Source organism: Dasypus novemcinctus, chromosome 26 (genome assembly GCF_030445035.2).
Source record: "Dasypus novemcinctus isolate mDasNov1 chromosome 26, mDasNov1.1.hap2, whole genome shotgun sequence".
Lineage (NCBI taxonomy): Eukaryota > Metazoa > Chordata > Mammalia > Cingulata > Dasypodidae > Dasypus > Dasypus novemcinctus.
In genome coordinates, this window is record NC_080698.1 from 12,535,199 (window position 1) to 12,547,719 (window position 12,521).

A 12,521-nucleotide genomic window follows, 5' to 3' on the forward strand; every position below is an offset into this window, starting at 1 on the left:
AACTCTTCAGCACAGCTTGTCACCACAGTTGGAATATCCACTATCCCTACCAGGGCCACCCTTCCCTGTCCCTGTGCAGGAGGGAAGAAAAGTCCGGAGCCTCTTCTCAGAGGTGACCTCTCTGCTCTGGCTCCAGCTCCCTCTCAGCAGCCAGTTCCAATCGCCTCTTCCCCAGACCCTCCTCTTTCGGCTCCTTTTGCAACCCTAGCAGGTCCTTCAGATTGATTCTAGCGCCTGGCCCTGCCACCTCTCTCCCAAGTTAACCCTTTGCCATAAGTACCCTTTATACATGACAATGGGGATTAGTGGGGGAAGGCAGCAAGCTGGGAGGTCAGGGCTGGTTGTGTGGGGGGAGGGTGGCAGCTTTGAAGGTCATTCACTGGAAGGAAGGGGAGGCCCCATCCTCCTCTGACCCCTTCCTCTCCAGTCTCTTCCTCCTAGTGACTCAGGCCCCAGCTCTCACGTGGGGCAAAAGACACACGCCCTCATCCCAGGCCCAGCATGTGGACCGAGCTGCAGTTGCTGGGTGCAAAGGATGGGTGTGAGGACAGGGACAGACTTGCAGACTGCAGGCCAAGCGCTCCAACTATCTCCCTTGTTCCCCCCAGGCTATCCCACACTGGCACCCCGCTACCCTAGGGCCAAACCCTCCGCTCTCGCAGATGGGAACCCACAGCCCTGTGCGCACCTTCCGGGGCTCAGTGGCCCCTGACCTCCCCAACCCTGTGCCCCACGCTTGCTGCTCTCCGCAGCGCGTTCTGACAGCGGGGCGGAGAGGACTCCCGCAGGCGCCTGCTCCGAAGCGCAGCGGGCGCGCCCGGGGATTCAGCACCATGCTGCGGACAGCTCCCGGCCCGGTGGCCCCGGGACCAGCCCGAGCCACAAAAAGCACCGGGAGGAGCGGCGGAGAGGTCCGGAGGGAGGCGGGGCCGGGATTGGGAGCGGGAGACCGTGAGTGGGGAGGGGACGGAGGAGGGGCTGGGGGCGGGCCGGGGCCGGGGGCGGGGCGGACCCCGATTGAAAGCGGCGGGGTGAGCCGGCGGGTGGAGAGCGCAGAGCCGCCGAGCGAGTGAGCGAGCGAGCGGGAGTGAGCCCGCGGCCCCCGCTCCTCTCCGTTTCTTTCCGCGCCAGAGCCGAGCGCGCCAGGTAGGGTGAGCCCGTGGTGCCGCGGCCGCCGCCGACCTGATCGGTCCTGAGTCCATGTCCCGGGGCTCCGCGGACCCTCGAGTTCTGGGGTGCCCGGACCGGGCCGGGCCAGGGTGTCCAGACGGCGCTCGCCGGGAGCTCCGGGAAGCGGGAAGACCTTTCCGGGCGTCCCGCCTTTCTTCCCCAAAGGACGCGCGCCCTGCATCGCACTCCCTCGCTGCCCCTGCTGCCCCGTCCTTTGGTCCGTCTTTCTGTCTGTGCCTCTGTCTTTGTCTCAGCCCCTCGGACTCGCTCGCTCCCCTTTCTCTGCTGTGCCTGATTTTATGGCGCTGTCCCCGGGGCTACCTGCATCTGAGCCTGGGTCTGCGCCTCGGTGTGGGAGGCTAGCGGTCTCGATAGCTTCTGGCCTCCATCCCCATCTCTGTCCCTGTCCTCCTCTGTTTTAGTCTCCATCCTTGCCTCTCCTATTTGCCTGGTTGAGCCACTCCTTTCAGGACCCCAGTCCCCTTGCCTGGGCACCAGAGGGCGGATTAACCCTGGGGAGGCGAGGGGCAAAGTGAGGTGCTCCGGTCTCCGTGGGGGTCCTTGAACTAATTGCTGCCCTTCCTCGGCCTCAGTTTCCTTTCTGATTGAGGCAAGATGTGTGTACCTCTCCCAGGCTTTCCAAACCTGCGTGATTGTGAACACCTGTGCGGGGCGCATTTCTGGGAAGGCAAATGGGGCACAAATGATGGGGTGCAGAGTGGAAGAGGAAGGGAGGAAGCGAGGGAGGGAAGGAAGGGTGTTTTTGAGGGAAGGCCAGGGTGGGCAGAGCCCTGAGAGTGAGGATGGTGAGCCTGAAAAGGGTGAATTTCTCTGCTTGTTTCTGAGCTGACCTGCCTCAGACGAGGAAACCAAGGCACAAAGTCTCAAACAACCTCTTACCTGGAGCTAAGGACTCCAGAAGTCTCACCCCAAAATGGTTTTGAGATTCTGATCAGACAAACTGCCCTCCCTGCAAACCCCCTGTCTACTTGACCTGTTGCCTGAGGCTGACCTGTGGTCAGTTGGCGTCCCTCCCTGGGGCCAGCCTGCCCCCCTTGCTGTCTTGCTCCCAGGCCCAGGTCACTATTCCTTCCTCTGTCAAGAGGCTCTGGGAATGGTTTGCTCAGAACCAGAGGCTGAAGCCCATGGATGTTCACCTGCACTTCTTTCTCCCCAGAAGTTGGAGACTGAACCTCAGCGACTTTGCCCTCCCTCTTCCCTGGTGGGCCCTCAGCCAGAAATGTTCTCTCTCTCTCTCTCTCTCTCTGGAAATCCAAGGCTCATGATGGGGACTGGATCCCTGAGTTTGTAACTCTAATGTGGCCTCTGCTGCAAAGATGTTGACCTTGGGCCCTTTGAGGCTTGTGTAGGGTGTCAGACACCTTGAGGGGCTTGGAGCACCAGGATACTGTCTGGGATCTCGTGTCCTCTGCCTACTTCCTGCTTCCCCGCCCCCCCTCTAGTGAGTTTGGGATGGGCCCAGCCCCAGCCCGAGACAGGGTGGGGCTGAGACAGGCCCACGGGGTGTCCCAGGAGCAGCTCAGCCTAGTCAGAGACACCACCCTCTCCTGGGCTCCCAAGCCCCTGCGAAAGGGAAGTCGGGGTCAGGGGCTAGTCAAAAGGGGAAGCCGCTCGCAGGTTCTACTTCTTCCTGCCTGTCTGTCTCTCTATCTCTCTGCAGGAGCTGGGCCCCTTCTCCTCTCTTTTCCTGTCTGTCCCTTTCTGTTTCTTCCTGCCCCGGTTTCCTCCTCTTTGCCTTTGCTGCTTCTACGCTCGGCCCCTGGAGGCCCAGGTCTGCCGGGCCCCTCCCCTCGGGGCCATGGGATCGCTGATCGGGCTCCTGGCCCTGCTGCTGCTGTGGGGCGCCGTGGCAGAGGGCCCGGCCAAGAAGGTGCTGACCCTGGAGGGGGACCTGGTGCTGGGTGGGCTCTTCCCGGTGCACCAGAAGGGCGGCCCCGCCGAGGAGTGCGGTCCCGTCAACGAGCACCGCGGCATCCAGCGCCTGGAGGCCATGCTCTTTGCGCTGGATCGCATCAACCGCGACCCGCGCCTGCTGCCCGGCGTGCGCCTCGGGGCGCACATCCTCGACAGCTGCTCCAAGGACACGCACGCCCTGGAGCAGGCTCTTGACTTCGTGCGGGCGTCGCTGAGCCGCGGCGCCGACGGCTCCCGCCACATCTGCCCCGACGGCTCCTATGCAACCCACAGCGATGCGCCCACCGCCATCACCGGCGTCATTGGTGGCTCCTACAGCGACGTCTCCATCCAGGTAGGAGGAAGTGGCAGCACACAGTTCCCACCTGAGCAGGGGCTCCGGGGCTGCTGTGCCTTGGGAGGGAGACCAGAAGCTTCCTTCGAGTAGCTTTTACACAAGACTAAGAAACTGTCCTCGTATTGGGGGTTGATTTTTAGAGACTGTGCAGGATAACACCCCACTCCCGCCACACACGTGTGAGGGCGCCCACACATGCTTCTGTCTGACCTGGGTTTGAATTCTGGCTCCCCCACTTACAATTGCGTGACCTTGGGCTGGTGATTTCTTTCCACGCCTCAGTTTTCTTTATATAAAGTGGATCTCGACACTTTCCACCCTTAGAGTTGTATGGAAATTTACTGAGGTGATGCATGCAAGGAAAGTATAAGAGGGCCTGGCAAGTCATAAAAGCTTAATCCATATTAGCAGCTATTGCGACTCTCTAACCGTTTCACACGTGGGGGAACTGAGGCAGTGGCAGAGTGGGGACATGAATGCAGGGTTCTCAGCCAAGGCCCCCCAGTCTGTCAGCTCATCTTTCCCTGGCTTGGAGAGAGGTAGGCAGAGAAGAGAGAGGAGTAGGGGACCCAGGAGAATGAGGAAGAGAAGCAGAGAATGTGCTGGGGAGAGGGAGGGAGCACCCCAGGGTCTCCTGGGGGCACAGCATCTGAATGGGTGGGAAGGTGAAGGAATCAGACCCCCCCTCCAGCAGGGCCTGGGGTCAGAGCTTGCAGAGGGTGCCGACTTAAGCAGAGGGTGCCACCCACCTGATGTCCCTTCGCTGCTCCCTGGGTGTTGCTTGACTGCTTTAGGCTGGGTGGGGTCCCCTCCCTCCCTGACTGGTGCCCAGCATAGGCTGCTGGAAGGTGAGACTGGACTCTGGTGGCAGCGAGGAGGAGCTATTAGGGAGACCTTGACTGGGGCCTCAGTTTCCTTTAGGAGAGGTTGGCTGAGAACAGTGCCGTCAGGAGCAGGGCCAGGGCCCCTGCCTGGAATGCTTGTTCAGGACAATGAAGCAGGAGTCTGAACCATGGAGCCAGTTACTAACCTGGGGTAGGGGAGGCCTGGCCATTCCCCCCACGGTGGCTTACCTGGAAGTGGCCAGGCAGCAACTTGGATAGGTATGGCTTTGCCAGCACTGACATCTACAGCCCTTGCTGGTGGCAGGGACAGATGGGAAGCCTCCTACCTGCTGATGGCTTTAGGGCCTCTGGGGTGCACTCCTGGTAACCACCCCCTTCACAATTCTCTTCAGGGCCCCATGCATTCATCTCCAGGAGCTCAGGTACCTCCTTCCCCAACCTAAGCTGCCTCCTTATCCTCCATTATCCTCTCAGCAGCCTTGTAAGGTAGCGATGAGAACCAGAAAGGTTTGCTAACTTTGCCCAGGGACACAGAGGTAGAAAGTGTGGAAGGGGGCGTTGCCCCCTGGATTGGCAGAGTCAGAGCCTATGCTCTCAAATGCAAAGACAGGACCCGGCCGCCTCCTGTGCAACCTGAGCCATGCCTTGGTCTTGTGCAACCACCATCTCACCAGTTATGAGCTGGAACCCACTCCTGTGGGTGGGCCCCAGGGACCCAAGGGTGTTGGGGTGTGCCAATCAGTGGTAGAGCAGAAAGCCTTGTTTCTTTCAGGCTTGGGCACCCAAAGGAAACTCAACCCTTTGCGTCTCAGGGCCATGAATCCCTCAGGTGTGGGTCTCCTTATGGCCATCAGGGTTGGCTCAAAGGAAAGGTGGCTTGCCGTGAGCTTTCCAGAGCCAGGTCGTAGTTTCCTCTGCCCGTGATGTAGCCAAGTTCCCGCCTTTCTCCACCCCGGGGTTGGGCCTTCCATTGACTCCCACCTTAGTGACTGCTATGCACCTGGAGAGGGACAGCAGAGGAGTTCAGGTGGGGCCCAGGATGCTCGAACCTTGGCCCTGCGACCCTTGGAAAGAGAGAGAAAATTCCCATCAGGTCGGGATACAGTTCTCTTAGAAGGAGAGCTCAGGGCTGATCTGATGGACAACTGACCCTGAGGTCCTTCTGGCTTTGGGGGCACAGGGGTCTGTAGTGTTGGACCTGGGCTCTGATCTGTGCCCTCCACCCCTCCCCTAGGTGGCCAACCTCCTTCGGCTGTTTCAGATCCCACAGATCAGCTACGCCTCCACCAGTGCCAAGCTGAGTGATAAGTCCCGCTACGACTACTTTGCCCGTACGGTGCCCCCCGACTTCTTCCAAGCCAAGGCCATGGCGGAGATCCTCCGCTTCTTCAACTGGACTTATGTGTCCACCGTGGCATCCGAGGGGGACTATGGTGAGACGGGCATCGAGGCCTTTGAGCTAGAGGCCCGCGCCCGCAACATCTGTGTGGCCACCTCAGAGAAGGTGGGCCGCGCCATGAGCCGCGCAGCCTTCGAGGGCGTGGTGCGAGCCCTGCTGCAGAAGCCCAGCGCCCGCGTGGCCGTCCTGTTCACCCGCTCTGAGGACGCCCGGGAGCTGCTCGCTGCCACACAGCGCCTCAATGCCAGCTTCACCTGGGTGGCCAGCGACGGCTGGGGGGCCCTGGAGAGCGTGGTAGCGGGCAGCGAGGGGGCTGCGGAGGGCGCCATCACCATCGAGCTGGCCTCCTACCCCATCAGCGACTTTGCCTCCTACTTCCAGAGCCTGGACCCCTGGAACAACAGTCGGAACCCCTGGTTCCGTGAGTTTTGGGAGCAGAGGTTCCGCTGCAGCTTCCGGCAGCGAGACTGTGCTACCCACTCTCTGCGGGCCGTGCCCTTCGAGCAGGAGTCCAAGATCATGTTCGTGGTCAACGCGGTGTACGCCATGGCCCACGCGCTGCACAACATGCACCATGCGCTCTGTCCCAACACCACCCGCCTCTGCGATGCCATGAGGCCTGTCAATGGGCGCCGCCTCTACAAGGACTTCGTGCTCAATGTCAAGTTTGACGGTAATGGTGCTGGCTGGTGTCCACAGGGCTGCTGGGTGTGGAGGGGGAGGGGAAGCAGACCCTCGGCTTCCATTCCTTGGCTAAGAAAACAGAGTCTCAAGCAGGTAAAGGGCTCACCCAGGGAGCTGGTGTCAGAGGCAGGACAAGGGTGGCATGGCAGAGAGGACTCCAACCCGAGCCAGGGCTGATGTTCTGCCTTCTGCAGCAATGACGGAGAGCAGACCCTGGGCTGGTCCTGCTGCTGTGAGAGCCTCTGGCTCCTGCTTGGGCCTCTCCCTCTCCTTCCTGCCTCCTTATGCCAGATGTGGAGACCAGGGGACTGCCAGCCTGTGCTGCTCAGGCAGCATAAGAGGCAGAATAAGAGTGGCTGGAGGGTGTCAGGCTGATGCTCCATTTTCTGGGAAATTTTTAATTCTTAATTTTGATTTTCCACTCACAGTAGCTACAGTTTCTTCAAAGGAAAAGCTATTTTAATTAAAGTTCCAGTTTTAAAAATTTTTAAAAAAGAAAGCAAAAGGTAAAAGAACGCCCCAGGATCATTGCCGTGCTTCGGGGAAGAAGTCATGGTGGGAACAGTGGGAGAAGGTGCCCGGTTAGGACTAACTCATTGCACTGATGTCCAGAGTCACGACGGGCTCGCCCTGGAGGTTAGGGCTGCTGTCTCGAGTCTTACTGGGTGGCTGGTAAGGCCAGGCTGTGTTCAGCCTGCCGGGCCGGGGTGGAGGGCGCAGGAGGGCTGGAGCTGAAATTTGAGAACTTTGAAGCTCAAAGAGGAGGGTCTTGGGGTCCTGGGCTGGGGTGCAGGCTGAGCCATTCCCTCCTGGGGCCTTCAACACACAGTCTGCTGGCTTGAACCCCGATTTCTCTTGGGAAGCCAGGATGACAATAACCCTGGACCCTGAGCCTGGCTGGGGGATGTGAGGTCCACAAGGGCTGGGGTGGGCACGGGGGAGTGGAAGTGGTTTGTGAACTGCCAAGGACATTCCGACATTCAGCAGGTGACCCCTGAGTTTGGGGTTCGTTTTGCACTGGTGTCAGTGTAAGGACTGGTGGGGGCTAGAGCTGGGGTTGGCATTTACAGGATTAAGTGGAACCAGGGCTGAGCCTGAGGCTGAATTCAGCTTTGGGGCTTCTGTGTTAAGCTGGAGAGGGGGTTGTGCTGTGTGCTCTGGTGAAAGTTGGGGTTTGGGGCCTGGGCTGATGTTTGACTGGGAAAGGGTTGGAGAGCAGCACTACGATGGGGTTTTGGGCACTGTGGTTGGGGATCAGTGTGGGCATTAGGTTTCGGGAGCTGTCTGGGCTTTAAGACTGGGGTTATATTTGGAGTTTGGGGTTGGTGAGGATGGGGTTTGAAATTGGGCTTTAGGGGCAGGAATTTGTTGGAAAAAGGCTGGGATCAAACAGGACTTCAGTGTTGGATGAGGATCAGAAAGACTAGTGGTGGCCTGGGCTCTGGGGTTTGGGGTCCATGTTAGGGTGAGGGTTGAGGTCACCTCAGGGTACCCCACCAATCCAACCCTCTCTTCCTTTCCCTCCTGGCCCCCAGCCCCATTCCGCCCAGCTGATACCCACAGCGAGGTCCGCTTCGACCGCTTTGGTGATGGGATTGGCCGCTACAACATCTTCACCTATCTGCGGGCGGGCGGTGGGCGCTATCGCTACCAGAAGGTGGGCTACTGGGCAGAAGGCCTGACCCTGGACACCAGTCTCATCCCCTGGGCCTCACCCTCGGCCGGCCCCCTGCCCGCCTCTCGCTGCAGCGAGCCCTGCCTCCAGAACGAAGTGAAGAGCGTGCAGCCTGGCGAGGTCTGCTGCTGGCTCTGCATCCCGTGCCAGCCCTATGAGTACCGGCTGGATGAGTTCACCTGCTCCGACTGCGGCCTGGGCTACTGGCCCAACGCCAGCCTGACAGGCTGCTTTGAGCTGCCCCAGGAGTACATCCACTGGGGCGACGCCTGGGCCGTGGGGCCCGTCACCATCGCCTGCCTGGGTGCCCTGGCCACCCTCTTTGTGCTGGGCGTCTTTGTGCGGCACAATGCCACGCCGGTGGTCAAGGCGTCGGGCCGGGAGCTCTGCTACATCCTGCTGGGCGGCGTCTTCCTCTGCTACTGCATGACCTTCGTCTTCATCGCCAAGCCATCCACGGCGGTGTGCACCTTGCGGCGCCTCGGCTTGGGCACTGCCTTCTCCATTTGCTACTCAGCCCTGCTCACCAAGACCAACCGCATCGCACGCATCTTTGGGGGGGCCCGCGAGGGAACCCAGCGGCCACGCTTCATCAGTCCTGCCTCGCAAGTGGCCATCTGCCTGGCGCTTATCTCTGGTCAGCTCCTCATCGTGGTCGCCTGGCTGGTGATGGAGGCGCCGGGCACGGGAAAGGAGACAGCCCCTGAGCGGCGGGAAGTGGTCACACTGCGCTGCAACCACCGTGATGCAAGCATGCTGGGCTCGCTGGCCTACAACGTGCTCCTCATTGCGCTCTGCACGCTTTATGCCTTCAAGACCCGCAAGTGCCCCGAGAACTTCAACGAGGCCAAGTTCATTGGCTTCACCATGTACACCACCTGCATCATCTGGCTTGCCTTCCTGCCCATCTTCTACGTCACCTCCAGTGACTACCGGGTGAGCCACCTGCCACAGAGGTGGGAGGGGCGGGACGCTGATGCTTTCTTACCTGGCATTTCACTTAATCTGCTGGTAACTCTGAGGCTCCAATAGGTTAAATGCTCACCCAGGGGCACACAGCCCAGTTGGGACAGGACCCCAGGGGAAGACAGGAGGGCTGAGCAGGGCCTGGGGATTTGGCCAGGGAGGTGGAGGCATGAGAGAGAGCAGAAGAGATTTCAGGACTGGGATGCCATCCCTTTACTGGGGAGGGGGTGGGAGTGCACAGGTCTGTCCAGGGGAGTGGGGGCTCTGCCTTGCTCCACCGAGGGCTCAGCCACAGAAGCGGAGACCTGGTCCTACTCCTAGGGAGTCCCTGGGCCAGTTGGAGTGACCAGGGGATTAACTAAAGCGCTGAGTCGGATATGCAGCTGACTGGGTAAGACTGCCAAAGGGCGCCTGGTGAGAGTGCAGAGGAGGGAGGCACGTGTATGGCTGTGCTCCGTGTGTGTGTGGTGAGGCAGGGCTTCTTGGAAGGGGAGTCCTCCAATTGGGTGCTGCAGGATGGGCAGGCTTGAATAGGGAGGGTGGAGGGGGTGGGGGAGGGCCGCCCATAAAGAGACTGATTGGAGCAGTGGGTCTGTGTTGACTTCCCGCATTGGAAGAGATCCAGTTGGTGGAATGGTAGGAAGAGATGGAGGTGGAAGGGGGTGGCAGGGCTATCGAGCTGCACAGCTCTGGGGGGTACCATGCTCTCATGTACAGTGCTACATGGTGCCTCCTGGACTTGGGCAACACGCAGCTTTGGGGTTGAAAGAGGAAGCTGGGGAGGTAAGAAAGTTGACGCGAGGAGGGTAGTGGGGGATTTCCGAGGTATAGGGCTCAGAAAGCTTAAAAGTGGGGAAAACCACACTCTGGTTGGTGGCCTGCAAGCAAAGTTCCAGTTTGCCCTGTTTTTTAATATGGTCTTCCTAGCTCCCAGGGGGCAATGGCTGCTCCAGATAGGACAATCAGGGAGGGCTTCTCTGAGGTGGTGACACATGCTGAGTTCTGAATAAGTGGGTCAATCCTGGTTAATCCTCATGGTTCTGGTGTAAGCCCTGTGGCTCTGCCCATTTTATGGATAAAGAGACGAGACTCCAAGGGGTTCAGTTCCTTGCATGAGGTCACTCAGCGTGGGAGTACAGAGCAGGGTCTTAATGACAATTTAATTAAAGCAGCAGGAAGAGTAGCGACCCTCCAAAGGCCCCTTCCCCCAGGACCGAGGTCTGGTGGTGCAGTGTGGGGGGCAGGGACCGCCGGGCATGGCTGCTCTGCTTGCACCTGCTGGGCCACCTGCCTGGGTGGTGGAGGCCAAGGCTGCGGAGGGAGTCTGCTCTGACTCAGCCAGCATTTGCATATGATTTGCATGCCAATCCTAGGCGGCTCAGGGCTCAGCCGAGACACACACACTCAGTACCCACACGTGCATGCCCCCCACACCTGTGGATATACACATGTACATGAAGACACACTCCCACGTGCACACACACACAGACACACTGGCACACACGTGACGCATCTCCCCGATCACACATGTATCTCACGCCCACCCCCTTGCACCCATACACACCCCTGTACACACTCATCACCCCCTACATACACACCTGACCCCCACAGTCACCAATATGCACACAACTGGACACACGTGCTCCATCCCCACCCCCCCACCTCCCCTGTGTGCACACACGGGCTACCCCACACACTCCTACCCCAGGGCTGGAACTCCGGCCTCCTTGGAAAAGGTCTACTGGGGTTGACACTGCGCCCGTGCCCAGCCTTCCTAGAAACCCCCCGGGGCTGGACCGAGGCCCGCTTTGGGACGCTTACCTGCTCCCCGCCCCTCCCCCCCCCTCAGCCCGCACAGCCCAGGCAGAGGCGGTCCCGGGGCCACACGCAGGCCTCTGGGACAGGCTCACCCTGGCCCCTGCCTGCCCCCCCACTCCCCCCCCGCAGGTGCAGACCACCACCATGTGTGTGTCCGTCAGCCTCAGCGGCTCCGTGGTGCTCGGCTGCCTCTTTGCACCCAAGCTGCACATCATCCTCTTCCAGCCGCAGAAGAACGTGGTCAGCCACCGAGCGCCCACCAGCCGTTTCGGCAGCGCCGCCGCCAGGGCCGGCTCCAGCCTGGGCCAAGGTCGGTGCCGGCCTGGAGCACCCCTCTCCACCAGGGCCCGCTCTCCCTGCCCAGCTGCTCGGGCCCTGTGGCCTCAGCGAGCGGCTGAGGGGCCCGGGCTGGGGGTGGGGCTGGGGGTGGGGGTGCCCCCAGAGGAGGTTAGACAGGAGCGGGTGGAAGGGAAGCAGCGTGCCCGCCACAGCTCTGCTGCCCGGCCTCTGTGGAGGACCCGGGCGTCAGCCGCAAACTCCCGCTTCCTTTCCGCAGGTACTGGCTCCCAATTTGTCCCCACCGTTTGCAACGGCCGCGAGGTGGTGGACTCGACCACCTCGTCGCTCTGAAGACCCCGTAGTCCTGCCCCGACTTGGCTCCTCCTCGGAACCCGGGTGCAGATCCACGCCCGGGACGCCCGCCCCACACCCACTCCCCAGAGTCGCTCATCCCCCTACCTGCCCCAACCCTCTGGAGTCAGACGTCAGGGGCCTCCGCCGGCGGCCTCTGCAGGGGTCACCGACGGCCCTGACGGTTGTGTCCCCTCCTCACCAGGTCAAGGGCTGGGAGGACACAAGCCAGGGTCCACTCTGCCCTGAGGCGGGGGCGGGGGAGGGGGAGCTCTGGCCGGCCCCAATCTCCCATCAGCAAAGGTGCTTCCAGCCCTGCCCCTACTCCCCTTTTAGGGCCTTTTTAATTTTTTATATAGTTATTCTGGGGTGGGGGAGGGGGATAGTGGGAGGCCATCCCTCCCCTTGCGCAGTAGTCCGTCCTGTGGTTTATTTTGTATTTGCAATGTAAATAAAGTGTCTTTATTTAAAAAAAGACCACTCCTTGCCCTTCACCCAGGGGGGCCCTCACCCCCACCACAGCCTCTCAGCCTTCCTTGGGCAGGTGCTCAGGGGCTCTGCTCCTGGCCTGGGGGCCACCAGGACAGACCCATCCTGCCTTGAGGGGAGATGGAGAAAGAACCAGCCATCCTCCCTTAAAAAGAGCTGCCAGAAGGGGCGGGAATGACACCGGCTCCTGTCAGTGCAGGGCTGGGTCTCCCTGGGGCCTGGCCTCTGGCCTCCGGGGTGATGTGGGGGGACGGGCAGGCCATCCCTCCTGGCGGGGACCCTGGCGGCGGGGGGCTTTCCCAGGCTGGCTGCAGGCACTTGGAGGGGCCAGGCTGACGGTTAGTGGGGGGCCCAACTGCTCCCGCGGAATGGACGAGGCCAGAAAAAGCTCAGGAGGAGGGAGGTGGGTGGGCAGGGAGCGCCGAGGCCGGGCTGTTGGAGAGGCCCTCTGCTGTTGGGTGAGAAACCGGGGAAGGGCCCTTCTGGGTCCTGGAGCAGCTCTGGCCCTGCGGGGGCCGCCCGGGCCGGGGCAGCTCCGCGTGTGCAGCCTGGCCTCGCCGCTAGGGGGCAGCC

At 61.0% G+C, this 12,521-nt stretch overlaps 1 protein-coding gene across 1 annotated transcript; it reads left to right on the plus strand.

Moving 5' to 3' along the window:
• Positions 1–1,015: 1,015 nt before the first annotated feature.
• On the plus strand, positions 1,016–11,934 carry GRM2 (glutamate metabotropic receptor 2). Its single transcript, XM_023589690.2, has 6 exons — positions 1,016–1,146; positions 2,852–3,439; positions 5,522–6,359; positions 7,906–8,981; positions 10,959–11,139; positions 11,386–11,934. The coding sequence occupies exons 2-6, from the start codon at positions 2,990–2,992 to the stop codon at positions 11,457–11,459; spliced, it is 2,619 nt and encodes an 872-aa protein (XP_023445458.2). The 5' UTR covers positions 1,016–1,146; positions 2,852–2,989; the 3' UTR covers positions 11,460–11,934.
• The last annotated feature ends 587 nt before the right edge of the window (positions 11,935–12,521 follow it).

Excerpts from the sequence above, each read along its gene's own strand:
- GRM2 (XM_023589690.2), top strand. The coding sequence starts at position 2,990 with ATGGGATCGCTGATCGGGCTCCTGGCCCTGCTGCTGCTGTGGGGCGCC. Across the intron at positions 8,982-10,958 it reads TCACCTCCAGTGACTACCGG|GTGCAGACCACCACCATGTG; the intron begins GTGAGCCACCTG and ends CCCCCCCCGCAG. Across the intron at positions 11,140-11,385 it reads CGGCTCCAGCCTGGGCCAAG|GTACTGGCTCCCAATTTGTC; the intron begins GTCGGTGCCGGC and ends TCCTTTCCGCAG.